The 23982-nt window shown below is 46.6% G+C and overlaps 1 protein-coding gene across 3 annotated transcripts in view; it reads right to left on the bottom strand.

Annotated features, from left to right (window-relative positions):
* The window catches only part of PCDH15 (protocadherin related 15), a 692202-nt gene that overhangs the window by 44347 nt on the left and 623873 nt on the right, over positions 1–23982 (bottom strand). For all 3 annotated transcript variants that reach the window (XM_039384770.1, XM_039384768.1, XM_039384769.1), the window contains 3 exons: positions 22824–22933; positions 21469–21609; positions 11401–11528 (listed from right to left, as the gene is read on the bottom strand). In XM_039384770.1, coding sequence (XP_039240704.1) covers positions 11401–11528; positions 21469–21609; positions 22824–22933 — 379 coding nt within the window. The remainder of the gene's footprint in view (positions 1–11400; positions 11529–21468; positions 21610–22823; positions 22934–23982) is intronic.

Below are 23982 nucleotides of genomic sequence, written 5' to 3'. Positions count from 1 at the left end.
TTGCCTCATACCGACCCAATCTTTGTGTGTGGGTCCAAGGCCAGGCAGGTGCCTGGAGAGGGACTGTTTCCAAGGGCCTGGAGTGGCAGGATGAGAGAGAATGGCTTCCCACTGACACTGTGCAGGGAGGGGATACTGGGAAGGAATTGTTCCCTGGGAGGGTGGGGAGGCCCTGGCCCAGGTTGCCCAGAGAAGCTGTGGCTGCCCCTGGATCCCTGGAAGTGTCCAAGGCCAGGTTGGACGGGGCTTGGAGCAACTTGGGCTAGTGGAAGGTGTCCCTGCCCATGGCAGGAGGATGGAATGAGATGATCCTTAAGGTCCCTTCCAACCCAGACCATTCTGAGGTAAGTTCAGCTTGTAGAACATAACTCAGGTTAAAGCCAGGAACAATCCAGAAAAGACCTGTCTGGACAAACCCACTGGCTTACCCACAAGTCCACTTGGCATGTTGGTAATGGAGCTGGGGGGGGGAAAGACAAAGGTAATTCCTGTAAGCCCACACAGAATATGTTTGAGCACGAGGCACAGAGCAGCAGGTGGAGCAGCAATATGTGATCCAGTTCCCTGAGGTTCATCACTGTAGCGAGACAAGTTTCACAGTGACTGCCCAGCTAAGTGCCAAAGGCTCTCTGGAGGTGCCCCGTGGGATGGGCATTACACCCTTTCAATAAAAAGCCAATTTCTGTGGTAAAATGGATTTGTTAGGTTGGTTCAGCTGGGTCAGAAGCCTGTCATATTTGTAATATTAGCAAATTCTCTCTCGACAGAAAGATACGGCTTTAAATAGCAGCTTGTTTCAATAACACCAGAAATCAATGTCACCTTCAGCATTTCACCCGTGTCAGGGGGGGGACTAAGGATAAAGAACATTTGGATCCAAATGAAGGTATCCATTCCCCAGGCACAGACATTACCTGGAGTCAGCCTTTCTGAACAAACACCAGCACTCTGGAGTCATTGCTCAGAAGCAACGACATCTTAGTTTTGCAGCTGAGTTTAACGCATCAAACTCCAGTAAAAGAGGCATTTTAGAAGCTGCAGCTTCTAAAACCCTGCAGCTCAGGTGCCCAAAGCTTGCAGACAGGCTATGAGTTAATTTTGCAGAAGTTCTGAGAACTCAGTGTCACTCCAGAGCAATCAAACAGCCTCAGCATCTCTGCAGCTCAGGCCATTTCCCTCCCAGAAGCCATCTACACAGAGACGAGCAAAACAGGTGCAGAGCAGCCCGGAAAAAGGATCAGATTCCAGTTTCAAATGTTTTAATTTCGTTGTTTCCATTCCCCCGCCCCATCACTCAGACCTAACAACGCCTGGCACGAGGCTCAGCTCGGCAGGACCACCAGGGAGAGCTTGTGAGCCGCCGACAGGAACGTACCAAACTTCTTTAACACACGGTAAGGATGTTTGCTGTTCTTGTAATTTGTCCTGAAGGTAAATATTTTTGACACTTCATTAGGAAGAGATCTACAACATCTCAAGAGTTGCATTAGGACTGTCAAAGAAGAGAAAGAGCTACACTTAATCTTAATAGTACAGCAGCAAATCTGCCTTTTGTCATGTGCAAGAAATACAGATGTCTCCGAAACTCTGCTGTGATTGAGGGCTGATAAATATGGATGATGTTAGGAATTAGCAGGCCAAATTCCACACACTCCTGTGACTGAGTGCAAGTGTGCCCACAATGAGGGAGTTTGGCTGGCATCACCTCCAGCTCCTACTCATCAGTGAGGGAATGGGTTCAAACTGAAAGAGGGGAAATTTAGGTTGGATGTATGGAAGAAACTCTTCCCTGTGAGGGTGGGGAGGCCCTGGCACAGGCTGGCCAGAAAAGCTGTGGCTGCCCATCCCTGGAAGTGTTCAAGGCCAGGTTGGAGCAACCTGGGCTAGTGGAAGGTGTCCCTGCCCATGGCAGAGGTTAAACAAGATGATCTTTCAGATCCCTTCCAACCCAAAACCATTCCAGGATTCTATGGTTTATGGAAAAGTTATTGACAGGGTTTTTTTATCATTTTACTGGCAGATATCTCTCTTGGAACAAGAAGTCCACTAAGCCAATAATCCTTGGTATGGAAGTATATAGGACTCATTAGAGCTGAGTCAAGCTGAAAATAAGAGATGAAAATACATGAGCCAAAAACTGGAAGCAACAGAGATCCCTTTAGTGGTGCCTCTATAACCCCTCACAGTTTCCCTGAGTATAGAAGTTTTTTCTGGTGTAATAAACAGAATCATAAAAGTTGGAAAAGACCTTTAAATTCACCAAGTCCAACCATCAACCCACCACCACAGCGTTCACCACAAAACCATGTTCTCAAGTGCCACATCCACATGTTTTTTGAACACTTCCAGAGGTGGGGACTTCACCACCTCCCTGGGCAGCCCCTTCCAACGCCTGACGACCCTTTCCATGAAGATTTTTTTCCCTAACATCCAATCTAAGCCTCCTCTGGAACAACTTGAGGCCGCTTCCTCTCATCCTGAATATTAACACAAGCCTTAGGTTCCACATGAGCTGTCCCTGAAGGCTGCTCAAATATCTCACAGCTGGGAATCTGGTGGGAAAAGGTGAATTTTGAGGAGCAGATGCAAAGCTACAAATTTCTGAGGCAGCCCAAACCAAGGTGATGAGCAGCAGTTCAAAAGTGCTGGAGCCGGGGGAGAGTGTAAAAGAGCAGAGCAGTGAAGAAATACAGGAAAAAAAAAAAAAGGGTAAACTGCAATAGCTACAACAAACTTAGTGGCTTAAGTGTCTGTAAATCACCAAGTAAAACTGCCTCTAAAACAGGCCAGTGGCAGCTGTGGCTGCAGAACTGCAAATCTGCAACAATCTGTAAATTCCTGCCGGCGAAAATGGTCTTGTTCTAAAAGCAATTTTATGTGCCAGCAACTAATTGGGAACAGTTGAAGCCGCCATCTGCTAGGAAGAAGGGAAAAAAAACCTCAGCAGCACAGTCCCATCCATTTTCCATGCCCTGTTAGCATCCTCGGGCTCCTGATTAAGGGTGACCCTTCCAGGGAGACTGGGAAACATTTAAAATTAACAATTGCATTTAATTCTAAGCAGCAAGTCTGAATTGAGCCCCCGCTGATAATGCTAAAAGCTGGAATCGGCCCATGGTTATGCAACAGCTTGAGGAGTTACAGCCAGTGATGATTTTAATGCTCTTCCACAGAGCTGACAATTGTTGGTGACAATATCAGTGCTGTTGCCACGTGGGATTAGTTTTACAAGTCTTCCTGGAGGAGGGCATAAGTGTCCAACCACAGGGTTGTGTTTGTGCAGCCACGTGGAGCCAAAGAGGAATTAATTTATGCTTTAAAAGCATCATTTCAATGGTGTCCTTACCAATGTACTACAGCAAAGAGAAAAACAATGGGCTGTCACTGACATCATGGAATGGGTTGGGTTGGAAGGGACCTTAAAGTTCATCTCATTACAACCTCTGCCACGGGCAGGGACACCTTCCACTAGCCCAGGTTGTTCCAAATCCTGTCCAACCTGGCCTTGGACACTTCCAGGGATCCAGGGGCAGCCACAGCTTCTCTGGGGAACCTGTGCCAGGGCCTCCCCACCCTCCCAGGGAAGGATTTCTTCCCAGTATCCCATCTAACCCTGCCCTCTGGCAGTGGGAAGCCATTCCCCCTTGTCCTGGCACTCCAGGCCCTTATAAATAGTCTCTCTCCATCTTTCTTTTAAGCCCCTTCAGGCCCTGAAAGGCCATAATTGGGTCACCCCAAAGCTTCTCCTGTCCAGGCTGAACAATCCCAACTCTCCCAGCCTTTCCTCCCAGCAGAGCTGCTCCAGCCCTCTGATCCTCTTGGGGTCTCCTCTGGACTGGCTCCAGCAGCTCCATGTCCTTGCTGGGCTGTTCCCGGGGCTGGAGGCAGTTTTATATACATATATATATATATAAATATATATGTATCACTATATCACTGATCCTGGTCACTGCCCAGCCCACTCCCAAGGACCCCAGTGCCAGGAAACTTCTGGGAAACACAGGTGGGCAGAAATAAGGCAATTGAGAATCGCTCACTTTGTTGTCCAACGGAGTCAAAACCCCCGAGGCGTGGGAAGGAAACACGGATCCACTGTGATAGGCTGTCTCATGGGAAAGAAATGTTGAATAAGAGGTGCTCCCAAACTAGGATTTTGGAAAGAATGATTGGAAAAAACGATTTTATAGCATTTTCCTGCTCTTCCAAGAGCAGTTAGTGCTCGATGGATGTGTGAAGGTGGGAGTGCAGCCCACGCACATGGAGATCCTCCATGGGATGGGAATAATCCAGGCATGCCACCCCCCTTCCATCCCCTGTAGGAGCCACTTTACTCAGGAAGGCACATGCAGGACTAACAGCCTTAAAAATGCTAGAAAATATCAGAGTAACTGAAATAATCCAATACTAATTTGAAAAAAACCCCCAAGGGTTCTCTGTAGAACCTCAGTAAGTTCTCATCAGATTCCCTGATCTCACAACCAGAGGAAAAGAATAACAAACCAATAGATTTTATAGTAAAAAGTTTAGCAAGCCAACATATTAAGCAGAAATAGTTTTTTTGAAAGCAATCACCTGTGTGCTTGGCATTCCTGGGATGATATTTTTAGCAGGACACGCTGCTTCCATCAGGGGCCAGATGTTAGAGCAGCTGGGCTGTTGTGCCTGCAGTGAGGCTGCAGAGGAGGTTTCTCCTTCTCCCAGGGATGTCTTCTCCCTCCTCTGGGATTCATCAATCCCATTTTAACTAAGAAAAGGTCGTGGACAGGCAAAGCAGCTGATTTTTAGGCACAAGTGGTTCCCTGGTGGACACACGAGGGAACGCTTTGTCTTTCCCAGCTCAAAGCTGCCCTGGGTGCCCAAGGTGGAATCTCCCTTTTCCAGGACTTGCCACCCTAAAGATTCACTTGTCATCCCAAGGAAAAGGAAATACCAAAAGAAATGTGGAAGTTTTGGGCAGGGATAGAAAACAGCTGGAGATTTAACATGGATTACGTGTCTGGGTAAAAAAGTAATCCCAGTATTCTCTCTCTGCATATCCACAGAACTACAGCCAGGAATTTTAAATATTTATCTTATCCATTGTTTTAGCTAAGTATGGAACCCCTAAGATGCTTTTGAGGATGATGGGGAAGGAAAGAGCAATCCCTGCTCCCCTGTGTGTCAGCAGGGTCAGGACCTGCAGCGTGACGTGGCTTTGTTTTATTTGCTCCCCTGCACATTAAGATATTCAAAGGGCAATAAAGGAGGCAGTTACATGATGAAGTTCATCAGAAAGGGGGAAAAAAACCACAGGAAAAGTCTGAAATGAAAATCTGATCAACCAGATTGTAAGAACCAAGCTACTTCCATCAAATACAGGCCACCACTTCCACAGACTTGGATTCACTGGCCCTTTTTTTGGCAAGATTCCTTCTTCGCAAACATTTGCAGCACAAAAATACCTTTATAAACCAAGGAGTAGAGAAAAACACCCTCTCCCTTCCTTCATTCCTTCACTAGAATTAGGCTCTCTGATATTTCCTCATTTAAATGCACTTTAATAAATAAAACCAGAGGTTTTTACTTTAAAAACCTTTAAAAAGAAAGGGCTAATGACACACCATTATAGTGAAAAGTCGATTCCTGCCAGTAATTTCCCTAAAGACTGTGTTGGTTCTGGTTGTTTTCCTTGAGCAGATTGAAAATACTGTGTATGTGGCTAAAGGAAGCCTGGTTGGATTTCTGAGGGGGGAAAACAGGAGTTCCACGAAAATCCCAGTGGCAGAGCAAAATAATTCTAATATAATGAAATGCAAAGCAAATCCTAATGCAGAAAATTCATAAATTAGTAGCTATGAGCGTTACATCTGTTTTTAAATCACATATTCATGGAGAAAAGCACGAAAAGGCCTTTAATCATGGGAATGGGTTCTTGCATGAGCTGAAAATTTTGAGAAAGAAAAGGGAATTGCAGAGAAGGGGACTTTAGGAAGCACGGCCTGGATCCCTGGTTAAAAAGTGTCATTTGCATTAATATATCCCTTTTCTTTTTTTTTTTCTTGGAGCATTAGTACTTCTCAGCTTTCAGAGGACACTGCTCTTAATCCAATCATCCCCATATAGAATAATTCATATGGTTTATCACTACCCAAATGAATTCTAATTGGAAATGACTTTTTGGATAATGATTTGTGGCATTCTGCTGAGCTCAAGCTTCCTTTTTATCTCCTTAGAGCAATCTTACTAAGAATCTAGGGCAAGACAACACATTAGCCTATTCTAAAAGGCTTTTATATTCAAATTAAAATATTTAAGAGAGTGGATGCTGCTGGCAGCAAACCCACTGACCTCATAGGGCTTCATAGTATTGGCCTTGGTCACACGTGGGGCTGTTTTGATGATGAGAGAAGTGTTTATCCAATATTGTATTGGTCTCTAAATTCAATTTGTTTCCTCCTCTCCCCACTTCTTTTCTTGGTTGGTTGTCTGATTGTTTCTTACTCCCAGTGCTGAAATTTTGTTCAAGCCACGGAGCACGACTGAAACAACTGAACCCAAACATCTGAATGTTCAGTGCTGTATTTGTGATGGATTTACCCAAAACCTACTCACATGAACTACTATACTAAAAATTAATGACTAAACTCATTAATTATGCCCTTTAATTATTATGTCCCATTAAAGAAGAGCTAATTGTGGTTTCTTTCAGGGATGGGGGGGGTTCTATTTGAAAGCTGTAGTTTTGCATTGGGTCATTTGAAAGGCTGGGAGAGCTGGGGTGGTTCACCTGGAGAAGAGAAGGCTCCAGGGAGACCTGAGAGCCCCTTCCAGGGCCTAAAGGGGCTCCAGAAGAGCTGGAGATGGACTGGGGACAAGGGATGGAGGGACAGGACAAGGGGGAATGGCTTCCCACTGCCAGAGGGCAGGGTTAGATGAGATACTGGGAAGAAATTGTTCCCTGTGAGGATGGGGAGGCCCTGGCACAGGTTGCCCAGAGAAGCTGTGGCTGCCCCTGGATCCCTGGAAGTGTCCAAGGCCAGGTTGGACGGGGCTTGGAGCAACCTGGGATGGTGGAAGGTGTCCCTGCCCATGGCAGGGGGTGGAATGAAATGGTCTTTAATGTCCCTCCCAACCCACACCACTCTGATTCTCTGATGTACTTCACATACTCTCTAAATTAAAGAAACAATTAATTTCTGCCAGAACATAAAATTATTTTTAAGTCTCCTTAGTGGTTACCCTGGTAACCACCTACAATTCAGTCCTTCCTCACTAACTTCTCTCAGTTCATCTTTTCCTATTCATCTTATTTATTTTATCCTATTTGACAAAAAAAGGAAGAATTACATCAGCTTAAACTGCTGCCAAGTGCCTGCCACTGGGATTATGCTTCATAATTGAATGACAGCCTGGCAAATAAAGCAGACACACCCTGTAAATCACATCTAACTGAGCCCATATCCAAACACCAGCCATTCCAGGGACTGCAATTAACCCACTGCTCTTTTCCCATGGTTCTCCCTCCTGGAGATGCTTGGGAACATGCTGGGAACTTCAGGAAGGTGAAACCGGAGGTATCTGAGCATCAAGAGTTGTGTGGTGGTCGCTCACCCTGCCCTGCTGAGGCCACAAACAGCTCTGGGGGAAAGGAAAGATTTCAAGGTGAGTCTCGGTTTTCTGGCACGAAAAAAATGGATAAGTGGGAATAGAAACAATCTGGCTTCACTGGAAACTCCAGACCCTGCTCTTCACAAGCCAGAGGCTGAGGCAGATACAGATACCCAGATGATGAGTTTTAACCTCAGGTACTTCAACCCCTCCTTTGCTTTCAAAACAAACCATCAGTGACCAGGGTCTGCCAATGAGTCTGACCCTTATTTTCAACCATCATCTCCTCCCGCCACTCTGGAAAAAGGCACTTCTTGCTAACTGGTGTTTCCACAAGTAGGGCTTCCAAAGCAGCAACCTCTGCCATCCAGCTGGAAGGCCCTTGTTGGGGAATACTTACTGCACCCACTGGGATAAATTAAATACATATTTGTGCTTGGAACGTAAAAATATAATTCATGAACGTGCTTTTTCTCTGAAAGTCTGATGAAATGGGATTCTCTTGTAAATTTTGCTATAAAAGTTGTGTTTTACAAAACTTTCAGCTACCATAGGAAGACAAAGCAACTCAATCCAGTTCCACCAAGCCCTGTCCAACCTGGGATAGTGGGAGGAGTGGAACAAGATGAGCTTTAAGGTCCCTTCCAACCCAAACCATTCTGGGGTTCTCTGATCCTAATACCCCATATTTGAGGATCATCAAAGCTGTTGTCAGTGACAGGAATAATGAGAATAGGAGGAGAATATCAGTTTCTTTTCAAAATTACTCAGATGATGTGAATTCATCAACGCAGAAGATGACAGCAAGTGCATTTGAAACTCCTACTAAGAATCTGACTTCCCCAGTAGCATCAAAATCTGAATAATTTCTACAGTGCAAGCTCTACCTGTACTTTATTAATGTTCTTCTAAATTTCAACCTGGAAAACTACTCTTTTAATTTTACTCACCTGAGCTGTTCAAGAAAAGACATTCATTTGATTAATTATTCTTAAAATAAAATGGAATGGGGATTGTACTTAACTAACAGTAATTACTTTTCTTTTCTACAGGCCAGAAAACAAGCTAAGTGGCACTGAGTGCCGAGAATGCTCAGTGCTAGAACAATAAATTACAGCCTGATTCTCTGCAACAAGAGCACTTCTTAATTGTTTCTAATTTTACTTTAACTAAACACACAGTTTGATGCCATCCACTTATAACAATTTCTGGCTTCTGCCTCGATCCATTTTGCCTGCCAGCAAAGTCAGGGAGAATTCTGTCAGGAATAGCTTCGAGAAATAAAACTGTCACTTTTTTTGGTCCTCCTTTGACGATCTTGTCCCCTGATGGCCTTTTTCTGAGTCAAATGTTTCTGAAGGGGACAAGCAGATTCCCCTCTTCACCCTCAAATTTCCCCCACCTGTATAGCTGCTCTTTTCCACCCCTTTCTTATCCCTCTGACTGACACACACGACTATCTGTGCCTAAGAAGTCAGGGATGGCTCTTGGAAAAGCAGGAAGGATTTCACAGCCTGGCCACGTTTCGTACGATCGACTCCAAATGTCATCTGGCATCCGTGGCTCGTGTTTCATTTACTTTCAGACACAAAACACTCCTTTACCTAAATAACTGTGCCCTTCAGAATTCTTGATCTCTTGCAGTGCCATCGTGCAGGTCCTGTTATGGGCTCCCCACAACCCCCTGGCAGGAGGGTTTCCTCTCCTCTGAGGAAACGGCCTCAAGTTGCACCAGGGGAGGTTTAGGGTGGATATTAGGAAAGGTTTCTTCACAGACAGGGTTGTAAAGCCTTGGAAGTGGCTGCCCAGGGACATGGTGTTCAAAACACCCTGGAGGTGTTCAAAAGCCACGGGGATGTGGCCCCTGGGGACATGAGTTACTGGGGAACACGGTGGTGGTGCTGGTTGATGCTTGGACTTGTGGACCTTAAAAAGGCCTTTTACAACCCTAGTGATTCTATGATTCTTCAGTCCTGAAATTCACGGGTTTGCCAGAATTTTTGTAGTTTTTGACTATGTTAAACCTTCAGCTGAAGGTTTGCAGCTGGAAGCAACGACCAGCGAAAAGTCCGGAGGGAAAAACCAAAGTTTAACAAAAATATTACCCCCACCTGCAAAACTCTGCTCAGTTATGGTCTCAGACCACCCCAACAGCAACACTGCCAGTGCTGATTTGTGCACCTAGAATTCCCTTTTCATTGGAGAAGGGGAGACCTTCTTGTTCTCCCTGACAGGAGGAGGGGGGGGTGTCAGGCTCTGCTTCCAGGGACAAGGGACAGGAGGAATGGGAACAGCCTCCAGCTGTGCCAGGGGAGGTTTAGATGGGATATTGGGACAAATGCCTTCACAGAAAGGAACAGGCTGCCCAGGGGGTGGTGTCACCACCCCTGAAGGGATTTAAGAGCCCCTTGGGGACATGGGTTAGTGGTGGCCTTGGCAGCGTCGAGGGAATGGTTGGACTTGATGATCTCAGAGGGCTTTTCCAACCTGAATGATCCCATGCACCAGGCACACACCCAGTCACGTGTCACCACCCATTTCGCACGGCAGAGAAACCTGGTGGAGATTAAAATTTCAACGCAGAAGACGGAGGGAAAGAAATTTGGTCCAAGGAAATCCCGCAGATCTTTTTCCGAGTGTGTCCTTCCCAACACACAGTGGTGCTGTCACTTCACAGCTTCTTTAACCCCAAAGAAATAAACCTTTAAAAAAACCACAGGTGTTGCTACGTGACCCTTTTTTTTTTTTGGCTTTGTTTATGAAGCCTGAACTGAGTGTTCACATTTGATGAAGTCGGTGAAGTAGAAGCTAAACAGTTTCCCACTTCTCCGTCGTTTCTGGGCTTATTTTGGGAAGGATTGCCAAGAAAAATACGATGGACAACTCTTTAATAACCTCTGATCTTCTCTATTTCATTCCTGGCACTCTAAAACACATCATGAGGTCAACAGAAAGCTGAGCAGGTCATATTTCTGTGCCCTTTCATGCATAAGCTGGAATCAGCAACTTCAAAGCTATTCCACTAATGTTTAAAGTGAACAGAGATGCAGGAGATCTGCTGAGGGAACAGAATAAAGCCAGAGGAAAGAAGCTGCCTTGGCAGCTCAAGCTGCCTCAAGCACAAAAGATTGTGTCACAAAAGCAGTTTTATTGAAAAAAAAAAGCATTTTATTGAAGACTTATTGCTTTTACACTTGGCTATTTTTATGTCTGGTTCTAATTAGATTCTATGTATTATATTTTCTTGAATTTTTTTCTATTTTTAAAAACCTTCCAGTTAATTTTCCTCAAAATTATGTCCCAGTGCTGACCTGAAACAGAAACTGCTCTTTCCCTTTTAAAACCTAAACATGCTGCTGCCAAGTAGTCAGAAAAAACTAAGGTAAAAACTGGTGTTGACCATCAAAAAATCATCATCTAAATATTAACAGATATAAAATGAAAGCTACAAACCCTCATGGGAAATAAGCACCTAAAATTCAGTAGAAAAAAACCCTGGTTTTTAACTCAAAATCATGCTTGTGTCAGTAATTGCTGGAAACAGCAGGACAAGGCATGTCAATCATACCCACACCAATGGAAACCAGCACACCCTCATTCATACTCAGACACTGATTTCAGCAGAAAAATGGCCCATTCTGTGCTTATTATTCTTGTTTCTAAGAAGAAATACAGCAAAAATTGGTGCCAGTGCCTGAGAAGCTCCAGCAGCTTTAGAAGACACATATTTCAAAATCTCCTGTGAAAAATCAAACCAGTGAGTAAATATTTTCCCACCGCCAACGAATGTCAGTTAAAAAACTTCAGTCTTACCTTAACTTTAAGCACAGAAGAAAACATTTTGGCATCTTCAGACACCCCTCCAATGTACATTTTTTTGGTGAACACAGGCACGTGGTCATTTTCATCCTTCACCTCGATAAACACCTTGGCTGTGTTACCTAAAAGAGGGAAGGAGAAGGGTAAATAGAACATTTTGTCCTAATTTTGATACCTGCTGGCATTCCATTTGCAGCTCGAAGAGACAAAAGGCAGCGTACGGAAAATAGTTTAAATATAAGTACCTTAGATATCCTAAAACTGCATAATCCAAGAATCATTAAGGTTGGAAAAGACCTCCAAGTCCCCCTGTGCCCGACGCCCACCTTGTCCCCCAGCCCAGAGCACTGAGTGCCATGGCCAGGCCTTCCTGGGACACCTCCTTTTTGTTAATTATTATGTCTCCATTTGCCATTTTTTGGTGAATGGATCTTGGTTTAACTTGGAGCTGAAATTTGTACCTTTATGAGAATAATTCCCATTATCTGGACCCCTGCACTTCACCATCAGGGCTACCTGAATTTGCCCATGAGCAAAAAGGTGCCATGGATTTCCTTACAAAGCAAGCACTTTGGGTAAAAGACAAGCAAAGACCTGTAGCTAATTTTTTAAATAACTAGAAAAGCACAAGTAACGATGTCATACCTTAGTTACACAGATTTTGGTCCCATTAAATACTCCTAAATGTTACAAAGAGGTAATGAAGGATCAGCACCAGTAGGTCTGCTGCAAACAGCAGCTTGCTTTATAGATTTTAATTATTACCAACTCTCCTGCAGCTACTTAACAGGTGATTCAGTTCTGGTGTCTCTAAACTCATAAATGGTCAGCAGCCCTGGCTAAGCAGCCTCAGCACCCAATTAATTTATTGTGTTAATTGAATGCATCTCTAAGCCTGTCCTCCTTCCCAGACCTGGTCTGGCCCAGAGGAACTCCACAGGTATTACCCCCCCTGAGAGGTTCAACACAAACCACCACTGTTTATTTGCTTTTATTAAACAGTTCCTGATCCACCCCACTGAACAATAAACATCTCCATCCTTCTGCAAGGGAAAAACATCCAGCAAAAACTACAGAGCCAGTGCCAGACAGAATCCACCGTGCAGTAATCTCCACCAACATCTGTTTCTCTCTTTCAGCATTGTATAATCCAGAAAGATTGCTGGAAATGATGATATCCAGTTCATTAAAACCACATTTGCAAGTGATAAATTGCCTCATTGCAGAGTTGGTTTTCCCAGCTCGTTGCAGTGCCAGGGTAATTTAAATGTTGCACAGGTGCCACGCTGGGCTGAGTTAGTTACACAACAGGGCTCCTTTACCAAGGTTTAGGAGCTGTATCTTTAGGGGAAGAAAAATTTAAATCCAGACTATTTCTCAAATGGCCAAAGTCATATTCTGCCTATCTGATGGTCCAACTGATGGGAAACAAATGAGGACTCCACATAAATAAGTGAAATCTGAAAAAACTCGCAACATTTATAATGCCATCGATCTGTCCCTGCCCAGCCGTGTGTCCTGGGGACAGGGAGGGCAGTGGGATCCTGGGGGGCAGCAGGGCAGGGAGGGGATCCTGCCCCTCTGGCCAGCCCTGGGCAGGCACATCTGCAGGGCTGGGCCCAGCTCGGGCTCCTCAGCACAGCAGGGCCAGGGAGCTCCTGGAGCAGGGCCAGCGCAGGCTGCGGAGATGCCCAAGGGATGGAGCAGCTCTGGGAGCAGCAAAGGCTGAGGGAGCTGGGGCTGTTCAGCCTCCAGAGCAGAGCCTGAGAGGGGCCCTCAGCCATGTCTGGAGGGGCTGCAGGGAGGGGGCAGAGGATGGAGCAGGCTCTGCTCGGGGGGGCCCAGCAATGGCCCAGGAGGAACGGGCAGGAACTGATGGCCAGGAAGTTGCAGCTGGACAGGAGGAAGAACTTGTTGGCTGGGCAGTGCCCCAGCCCTGAAGAGAGAGCAGAGAGGGGGTGGAGTGTCCTCCCTGGGGCTATTCCAGAGCTGTCTGGACACACTCCTGTGCCCTGTGCTCTGGGCTGGCCCTGCTGGAGCAGAGAGGTGGCACCAGATGCCCACTGTGGTCCCTTCCAGCCTGACCCATCCTAGGATTCTGTGATCCAGTGCATTAATACAAACAGAAGGAAAAAAGAGAAAGGAAAGAAAAGAAAAATCCTGTTAAACCAGATCCTTATCGTTTCTGGCTGCAACACCAAGTTACAGCAGAAAGATGAGATTCCCAGGCAGACTCTTCCACTGTAGCTCCACTCTTTAGGGAAAGAGGCAACAATGGGAGGAGGATTTCGGGCAATGCACGGAAGTGATGTTGCCCTGCTGAGGGAATAACCAGCTACATTAATGGCTGGCACCAGTTTGCTGTTGGAAGGGAGATCTAATTCTATCAGTGCTGGCAGGATCAGCCCTTTGCTCACCTACCCCAGCTCTGTGTAATGCAAATTTAAACACCTTTTTTCCTGGTGCTCACTATCACTGCCATGTCAAGCCCGCTTGGGTGAGGTGGCTCAGCCTCCTGCAAAGTTTGTGTCACAATTTGCTCAACAATCCATTTGTTTCATTTGCTGGTGGTTCTCTGAGCTGCCAAAACACTGATTTGTTTAGTGAGGGGTGAATGCTTTGAAAATGAGAAATGGAAGTTACCACATTAAGCACAAACCAAATGAAATATCCTGCACATCCACAGAGCCCCGTCAGCACCATCAGCACCAAACACCTCCCTGCATTTCAGCTTCTGCCTGAGTTTTACACACAGCTTACATGTCCTCCCTTCTGGCAGATGGAGTTGAACGTGGCATCTGTGAACTCCTCCCTGTGCTGGCCTTTGCATCCAATTCCAAGCTCCAGCTGGCCGCAGGACACAGCTCCCAGCCAGCTACAGAGGTTGCCTGACCCTCATTCTCACCAAGATCCCTCAGCAGCAGCTGTGCCAGGCGTGGAAGGTCGTGCCAGACCCTTCCCCATGGGGATTTTCCTGCTTGGTTCAGCAGATATCCCTGATCATGGGGCTCTGGTGCTCCTAAAATCCACCAGCCCTGCCCCTCCAGCATCCTGCCCCATGGAGAAGGCCACCCAGCTGGAGCACATTCTTACAGAGGCTGGCTTAGGCTCTGCCATTGGACTGCTTTTTCCTTCATATTCCTAATTTGTTCCTGCTGCTTCTAAACATTGTTTGTGTGTGGCTCCAATCCTCTTTGCGTCCACTGTAAGGACAGGGATCCTCAAAGAGTGTCAATAGTTACACTCACCTTCCATAGGAGAAATTTTATATCCTCCTACATGTAAAACCTTCCATCTTTGGTATTCCAGACCTGGAGATCAGCTACAGTTACACTCTTCTTTATTTTTTTAATGGATTCCAGGAGTTGAAACCAGGATCTACTCTCTATATGACTTCTTGGGAGACCTCACACAGTTAAAGAATATTTCTTATTGCTATGACTGAGTTACCTAAACAGCTGGCCAGGTGAAAAAAGAAACAGCATTTCTGCCTGGATGAAGCAGCACAGGCTGTCAAGGGGGCCAAAAAGAGCAAAGAAAATTGATTTTGTGCCACTTCAGTCTCCTGCAAGGTCCCTGTGTCCCGTTTCCCTCTTTTCCAGCCCCCTGGAGAGGAGCTACTGTGCACAGAGAGTACAGAACTGTAGCTGCCTCTAAGTCAACTTGGGTTTATAAGAACCAGCTAAATAACCACTCCCAAGACCAGAAGACCTTTGGATCTTTGAGCTTCTGGGATTTGCTCAAGGAGAGTGAAAAGCTGAGGAACCTCTGAAACAACTTAAACTACTAAACCACGAATGACTAATATAAAAACCAAAACCCACAGAAACCCCAGGGAGCTGGTCACAACTAGTGTGTAGTAGCACTTCATTTCCAGAAGTTCCTCCCAGAGTGTGCATAGCATTTCATTTCCAGAAGTTTTTCCCAAACACTCTTGTTGAAAACCCTTTCCCAGCATCACTGCTTATCTACCTGCTGGATCCATTCGTTTCTCACCAGGCTGCAGAAATGAAGCTGAACTAAAGCAATGCTTTTTGGACACTGGGACAGCATCAATGATGCTTTGAGTGTCCCCTGATTAGTTTTACACAAGGTTTCCCCCAATAGCACTGCCCTTGTCTTCTGGAACACACCAAACCAGCCACTGATCCAGCTGCTCTTCATGCAAAGATCATTTAACATCAATCCCCGCAGCTCAAAAGGCAGTGGCTCTTCTGCTGGAGGCAACAGCAGATTCCTCCCTTTAAAAGTGCATTTTAATCGCAGTGGGAGTGAGATTTGTAATTTGTCAGGGTTTAGTAGCACTTTACTCCTGCCTTACAAGGGCTGGAGCAGACTCTGGGCTTTGGCAGGTGAACTGCACTGAGCTGCAGCTGCTCCATCTCGCCTTCCTGAATTTGGCACAACCAAATAGGAATCAGCACTGAATATCTGTTCAGTGGCATTTTGATCTAAATCAGCCCATAAAGCCCGAGGAAGCTCCTCATGTGCTATCACTGATCAAGAATGGTGCAAAAAGAAGCTGTGACAAGACACAAACAGCGACATATCTGGAACAGCACCGATCCAAGCTCTGATTGAAATCCATAGAAAACTTCATTTTCTACCAAATAATTAACTGAATGAGAGCTCACATTTGATGTGGTCTCTCTAAAATGCACTAAATACACCTAAAGAAATTTGAGGTTTGTCCCAAACTGCCCCAGAGCTGTGAGGAATCAGCCACAGCTCTGCAGGCTCTGCAGCGTATTGTGTCCATCTGTCCTGGATTTGGGGACTGCCAGAGCAGCCAACTTGTAAAACGCCATCAGCACCGACTTTTGCAACATGTTTGAAACTAAAAATGTGAGGCTACTTATTGTTACTTTGCTATTACACTGGGGACACAGAACCCATGTTCATATTTAACTTTGTAGGACAATTGTTCCCAATCACTGTGGAGCAGCTGTAGGATTTTGGTTGTAAAACTGGTTTTCTCCCATTTTCACTTTATTCCCAAAGGTTTACTTTGTGTTTAGAAAGCAAAAACAACACAGGAGAGACAGAACTGTTCCCTTACCCCCCCAAAACCCAGAGCAAAGCCCAGATCAGAGCTGGGAACACACCTGGGGGACAGCCAAAGGTGAAAGACAGTTCTACCTGACTGGATCAAACATGGAAATAATCAGCTGAAGGGTCTATTTTTGCTTAAAAATCTTTTGACACCAAACTAAAAACCATCTCTGACAAGATCCTATCAGAGGATCCCAGAATCCCTGAGGTTGGAAAAGCCCTCCAAGGTCACCGAGTCCCCCCTGTGCCCGATGCCCACCTTGTCCCCCAGCCCAGAGCACTGAGTGCCACGGCCAGGCCTTCCTGGGACACCTCCAGGGATGGGCACTCCAAACCTCCCTGGGCAGCCCCTGACAAGGCCTGACCACCCTTTCCAGCAACAAATTCCTCCTCCTGTCCAACCTGAGCCTCCCCTGGCACAGCTGGAGGCCGTTCCCTCTCCTCCTGTCCCTTCTTCCCTGGGAGCAGAGCCCGACCCCCCCCCGGCTCCCCCCTCCTGTCAGGGACTTGCAGAGCCAGAAGGTCCCCCCTGAGCCTCCTTTTCTCCAGGCTGAGCCCCCCCAGCTCCCTCAGCGGCTCCTGCTGCTCCAGCCCCTTCCCCAGCTCTGTTCCCTTCCCTGCACACGTTCCCATTCTTTGTAAATACACCCTTCCCTTTGGGATCAAAAGCCTTGGTGTTTCCCACCACAGTATATTTCTCATCTGCCTGGCACAGGGACCAGGCTGGGTTTGGAAGGGACCTTGAAGATCATCCAGTCCCACTCCCTGCCATGGGCAGAGACATCTTCCACTAGACCAGGTTGCTCCAAGTCCCACCCTTGGACACTTCCAGGGATGGGGAAGCCACAGGTTCTCTGGACATGCCCACTAATGTTTTTATTCTTATACTGGGACCATGTTTAATTTGCTGTTAAACCCTGTCTTTGCCCCTGTTTGTCTCTACAGCTCCACTGCTCTTCCTCACTGTGTTTAGGCAGCACTTTGTCTTTGCTGCTCCCTCTGTTTCCCCATAAACACTTCTGCTTCCCCATAAATCCTTCTGCTTCCTCCTGCCCCTTCCCTCTCTGCCATGAGGGCCATCATGTCCAACTCCTGGCCCTGCACAGCCCCAAGAACTCCCACCATGTGTCTCAGAGCATGGCCCAAACCCCATTAACACTGAAGGTCTTTCACGGTTCAGCATCACCAGGTTGCTGATTCCTCAAGCCAGAATTCCAAGCTTTTTAACTCACCATCATCAGGAAACCTAACTCTCCTTCCATTCAAATGAAGTAAAAATGCACAGCAATTCCATGTGATAAAGTTTCACTTAAAGTAACTCATTTAGTGAGTTTGATTCCATTGAAAGGGAGAGTGTGACTTTGCATGATTTAGCATCATATATTAAAAACCCACCTTAAGTTACCCATTTGATGTTCTCATACTGCAAAGGACATCATTTACTTTTTCTCCTCATATATTTATTCAATGATTGCTACACTATCAGTGGCACTGTCACTGAATGACAGGCTTAGTTACACTTAATGCATTATTTGTCCACTTTTCCCTTGCATGGATGAAAACTCAAACTCCTGCTTCTATATAATTATCTTCTCTAATACCATCAGTTAAAACAGTTGGTACCCAGCTTCTGAGCCCTGTGTGGTGGCTGAGCAGTTTGTCAGAGCTTTGTTATTTCGAGAATCCCAGAATCCCTGAGGTTGGAAAAGCCCTCCAAGGTCACCGAGTCCCCCCTGTGCCCGATGCCCACCTTGTCCCCCAGCCCAGAGCACTGAGTGCCACGGCCAGGCCTTCCTGGGACACCTCCAGGGATGGGCACTCCAAACCTCCCTGGGCAGCCCCTGACAAGGCCTCACCACCCTTTCCAGCAACAAATTCCTCCTTATGGCCAACCTGAGCCTCCCCTGGCACAGCTGGAGGCCGTTCCCTCTCCTCCTGTCCCTTGTTCCCTGGCAGCAGAGCCCGACCCCCCCCGGCTCCCCCCTCCTGTCAGGGACTTGCAGAGCCAGAAGGTCCCCCCTGAGCCTCCTTTTCTCCAGGCTGAGCCCCCCCAGCTCCCTCAGCCGCTCCTGCTGCTCCAGCCCCTTCCCCAGCTCCGTTCCCTTCCCTGCACACGCTCCAGCCCCTCCGGGTCTTGCACAAAGTGAGGGGCCCAAAAATCACTGCAGCTCCAGAGTAGGTCACCAATGCCCTGCTCAGAAATTCCAGAGCAAATTCCACCGATTTAGTGGTATCCAGCACCCAAAGTGGCAGCACCTCATTGCCACTGGGAGTCTCAGTGGTGTATTAATTCCATGTCACAGAATCCCAGAGCAGGGCATTCACAGTCACCCATCTCCAGAGTGGATACATCATTTCAGTAGCACCAAAGTCCTCAGTGGCGCATTAATTCTTCATCTCCTCCCACTGGAGCTCATCAATTCAGTGCCCTGAAACTCTGAAGTAGAATTTAACCTGATTAAAACTCATCAAAAACGAACAAGGTGATGAGAAAATGGAAAGGAAGACATTGTGGAAATGTAGGAATCAAACCCAGAGGTCAAGGGGTCTCCATTACAAAGACATAAGTGATTTAGCTGGCCAGATACTTGTAAAATATTTAAAATATATACATCTACCAAATTCTTTGGCTCTCCACGCAGTACAGGGCATATTCCAAGCCCAGCACAGGCTGTAAACACCTGGGTAGCCAAACACATTGGACTGAATTCCAACTCCAATCCTTATCGAGCATCCCTGGATAAAATAATTCAGCCACCACCTTTTGGGAAGTGCTGCTCTGTTGGGAGAACTGCTCTAGTGCAGGCTGGGAGTTGGAAGAGGGATAGAAAGGCCACTGTTTCCCTCAAAGGAGAGAAGAACCTGCTGACTCCCTCATTTCTTGATCCATGTCAGAGAAAGCTTTGGAGAAGGCTGGAAGATGCCCAGAAGCCTCATGTCCTCCCTGTGCACGGCCTGGCTGCATTTTCCAGCATATGCCCTTCAGTGGAGCTCTGCCAGGCACAGAAAGCTGAGACAGCTGTCCCAGAGCCCTCCTGCTCTCCCTCTGTACATGGCACCTGGAACATCAGCCAGGATGACATGTGCTCCATTTCCCAAAATCTCCTGCTGCTTACATGAGTAACACTGGAAACTGGGATGAACATATTGTAACTGCCAGCCCTGGACAATGTCTCAGGCTTTCCCTCAAACTATTCCCAAGTTTTATGGCATGTGCCCCAATACCTAAGCCCCTTCAACTAATACGAGATCACAGAATCCCAGAATAGTTTGGGTTGGAAGGGATCTTAAAGCTCAACTTGTTCCATCCCCTGCCATGGGCAGGGACACCTTCCACTGTCCCAGGTTGCTCCAAGCCCCGTCCAACCTGGCCTTGGACACTTGCAGGGATCCAGGGGCAGCCACAGCTTCTCTGGGCAACCTGGGACAGGGCCTCCCCACCCCCACAGGGTTCCTTCCTAATATCCCATCTAAACCTATTCTCTGTCATGACAGGGTGGCACTTTGTCACCCTGCCAGATTGCCCAGAGTGAGCAGCCAAAGCAGACAGAGCTGACACAGCTCACTCCTCCCTGCAGCAAAGGAGAAACAGAGATCCCACTGTGCTCTGAGTTCCAGTTTTCCCAGAGCTCTCTGTGCCTGGACACAGGCAGGATGAATTATCTCTGGCAAGAAGGTGACAGGCAGATGAAAGACTGATGGGAGTTCTCGTGCCCTGGGCTGGCCATGCAGCCCTCCTTGGGAGCAGAGATCAAATCCAAGGCCGTGGCAGCACCATCCCTACAGCATCAGCCAGCCAGCAATGCTTTCAAAGATGCACTTGGATTTGAATTGCTCCTTATATTGCTAAGGATTTCCAAAAATGATGAGAAGGTTTAATTATGCACCCACGTTGTAAGTGCCCAGATCTCACTGATGTTTAGGAACAGTCTGAGGTTGACATTTTGGTTATGGTATCTCCCTGGATTGACAACTAACTAAATAATGGTTATTCTCCTAAAACTGAAGTCTGAAGTAAATCTGAACTCCATCTGTAGTTCCTAGATTCAAAATATCAGTGTGATTCCCTTTTCTGAATGAATTATGCACACACAGCAGCAGGTACCCAAAGCCAGGCTTCAAGGGACTCCTCAGCTCCAAAACACATCCATGATGCTCCTTAACAGGAAAAAAACTGACACATGGAAACCAAAAAATACAAAAAAAATTGGACAAGAACAGTCTGTGTGGAAACATCTACCAAAATACTTTTGTTACAAGGTTTGGGGCTTTTTTTAAGCTCTGGCCCAACTGTGAGTTAAATAGGAAGTGGTACAGGACTGGCAAAGCGAGCCAAGTGTTTGAAAGCCAGACTTCCTGGACATTTTCCTTACAGGGAGGATTATAAAGACAATCAAAAGATGTTTCAAAATATTTTTCTTCAAAAAAGAAAGCCACTCAAGGGAAAAAGAAAACCCACACCATGAGACAGAGCCAAAGTAAACCTGTTGGGAATCAACTTCCTGCATGCAGATGCTGCAAAGAACCTTCTGGTCTTTGTCCCAGCACTTTGCTCTCAGCCAGGGTTCCAATACACTCCACACAGACCCTCAGGGGAGAGGAAGGAGTTTTTTCTCCCTGCTCCCCCTGCTGTGGGTCTGTTCCCCATCCTCTTGGTAGTGTCCCAACCCCTGGTGAGGTGTCACCAGCCCAGTTTGGGCCATGCAACGTGTTTGTGAAAAAGTCACTGTGCCATTGCATCACATAACCCCCTAATGACACTGAAAATGTACAATTTGTGCCATCAGCTCTCTGTTTATACATCAACATGACTTTTGACTCTGTCACTGAGACCTACACGGAGATGGTTTGTGAGGATTTACCTCAAAACTGAGCAGGAAGTCAGGCTTAGAGATCCATCATCACCCTCACACCTCCGGGAGCACAACCAGGTCACCGCCTCACCCTCACCAAATAACAACACCCATCTGTGCGAAAAAGAGATTTAAAAGGATGGATTTTCCCACTTACTCTTGGAAGGGACCCGCAGGTTGGATCTCACCACTTGCAAGGAATCTGCCTGGACCCGGAGCTCGTAACTCGTCACACTTTCATAATCCAGAGCCTTCTTAATGGAGATCACGCCCGTTCTGTTGTTGATGGCAAACACATCTGAAAGCCAGCAAGAACACAAGCAACTTTTTTTCTAAGATGCATAAACATGGTTGTTTTTTTTTTAATGCTCAAGTGTTTTGTTTTGGTGGTGACACTGTTCTCTGACACCGTCTGTGGAAAGTCATTCCCCTCCCTCCCCTAGGCCTCTAAGCTCCACTTTGAAGCTGTGCTGGATCCCACAGCTGCTGGGATAACCATCCCAGGATCAGGGAATCATAGAATATCCTGAGCTGGAAGCAATCCACAAGGCTCATCGAGTCCACCTCCTGGCCCTGCACAGGATTTGAGGTCACACTGGCAAGAGGAGACAAGTCAAACAGCCCCCTCTCACAAAAAGGAGGATGAGAGGGAGAATTCTTTCACATCCCTCCAAATTGTTGAGTGTGACTCTGTTGAGATTTCCAGGTGGATCACAGAGAGTACCCAAGCAGGATGTTTTGTTCAGGTATCAGGCTCTAATCTAATGCTTGTGGCTACAGCAAGGCAAACTCTGTAATGCCTTAAGCCAGACTTAAGCAAGTAGAACTTCATCAAAGCTCGTTTCAGCATGCCCTGGATTCACACCATGTGGCAGCAATGGGAGTTTTCACATTAGTGAATATTTTAATTGCAATTCTGCAAGTTAATTTGATCTTTAGCTCATCTCTAAAGGCTTGATAATGGCAGTCATAGAATCATGTAATCACAGAACGGTTTGGTTTGCAGAGGTTGGGACCTTGAAGCCCAATTCATTCCAACCCCATGGGCAGGGACATCTTGCACTAGCCCAGGTTGCTCCAAGCCCCGTCCAACCTGGCCTTGGACACTTCCAAGGATCCAGGGGCAGCCACAGCTTCTCTGGGCAACCTGTGCCAGGGCCTCCCCACCCTGACAGGGAACAATTCCTTCCCAATATTTCATCTAAACCTGTTCTCTGTCAGTTTGAAGCCAGTCCCCCTTGTCCTGTCACTACGGGCTCTTACAAAAAGTCACTCTCCATCTTTCCTGTAGGCTCCCTTCAGGTACTGGAATTCCCTCATGCTTGACCAGATGAGGTGGGATTTCACCTCTGGGTTGGACTCGACCTTAGAGGTCTTTTCCAACCTCAACCAGTGTGTGATTCCCCTCAGCAGCAGCTTTACCTCCCAACACTTCCTTGCAGGCTTCTGGTGCCCACACCAGGCCGGGCATGGCCACTGAGACTCAAATATGCCCGTGGATATTGTACTCACCCTCTTCATTCCCTGAAACAATGGAATACACGACTGTCTGGTTCAGGGCGGCCGCGGTGACAACGGCGACCACGGTTCCTTTGGGGGCACTTTCACTCACTGGGGGGGGTCTGCAGAGTGGAACAAAAGGATTGGGGTTACATTCCCGTTGCCTGAACAGCAGGTTAACAGCTTCCTCCATCTATCAGGCTGCCAAAGGGAGAGGATCTGTTATTTAAGAAAACCACATTAAAAAGGCAAATGTTGACCCCCCGTGCAAATGCAAAAACCAGTAAAAAGTCCAACTGAGGGGGCAACATGAACATCTAATGGTTCTTTGATATGAGAAATGGAAAAGAAGGGAATAATGAGCAGAAAGTGAAACAGAAGAACCATCACAGCCTGATAAACTAGGAGGAAAATTTAAAACATAATAGGTCTTTTACAATACTCAGAAATTTTATAACACTAAGAAAACTCAGTAATCTGTCAGAAAAGCAGGAAAATTTATATTCATGGATCAGTAAACACTTTGGGGTCACTTCCACAGGAATTTCTACTCTTCAGAAGGAAACATAAAATTTCCTGCCAACCCATTTTGGTACTAAAAGCCAAGATGCTTTTCAGGAAATCAACTTCAACCCAAGTCTAGCCAGCCCCTGAGAAGATGGGGAGGCCCTGGCACAGGTTGCCCAGAGAAGCCGTGGCTGCCCCTGGATCCCTGGAAGTGTCCAAGGCCAGGTTGGACGGGGCTTGGAGCAACCTGGGCTAGTGGGAGGTGTCCCTGCCCATGAGATGAGCTTTAAAATCCTTTCCAACTCAAACCACTCCCTGATTCTGTGATTCTGTACATACACAACTTTTAAGCATTGAGTACATTGGTTTTGGTTCACTGAGCACGATTTTTGTCAAGAAAGAAGAAAAAACCAAATGATTACATCACTAACACTTGGGTATCTCACAATCTTCATACCCTGCAAACACTGACCAGGGAGCATCTCACACTCAGCATTGTTCCATCATGTCTAAACAATGAGTGTCTTCCTGGAACGTGCCAAAGAATTACTTCACTCTTTCTCTTCTGTTTTTCAAATCCCATCTCCTCAGAAAATGTGATGAGGAACATTTTGACGTTCTGTCTCCTCAAGGAAGCTGTAACTATTTCAGAAAGAACAAAGAG

Source organism: Pipra filicauda, unplaced genomic scaffold (genome assembly GCF_003945595.2).
Source record: "Pipra filicauda isolate LSUMZ 115617 unplaced genomic scaffold, ASM394559v2 scaffold371_size1224239_pilon, whole genome shotgun sequence".
NCBI lineage: Eukaryota > Metazoa > Chordata > Aves > Passeriformes > Pipridae > Pipra > Pipra filicauda.
This window is presented reverse-complemented; position numbering and strand designations above follow the sequence as displayed.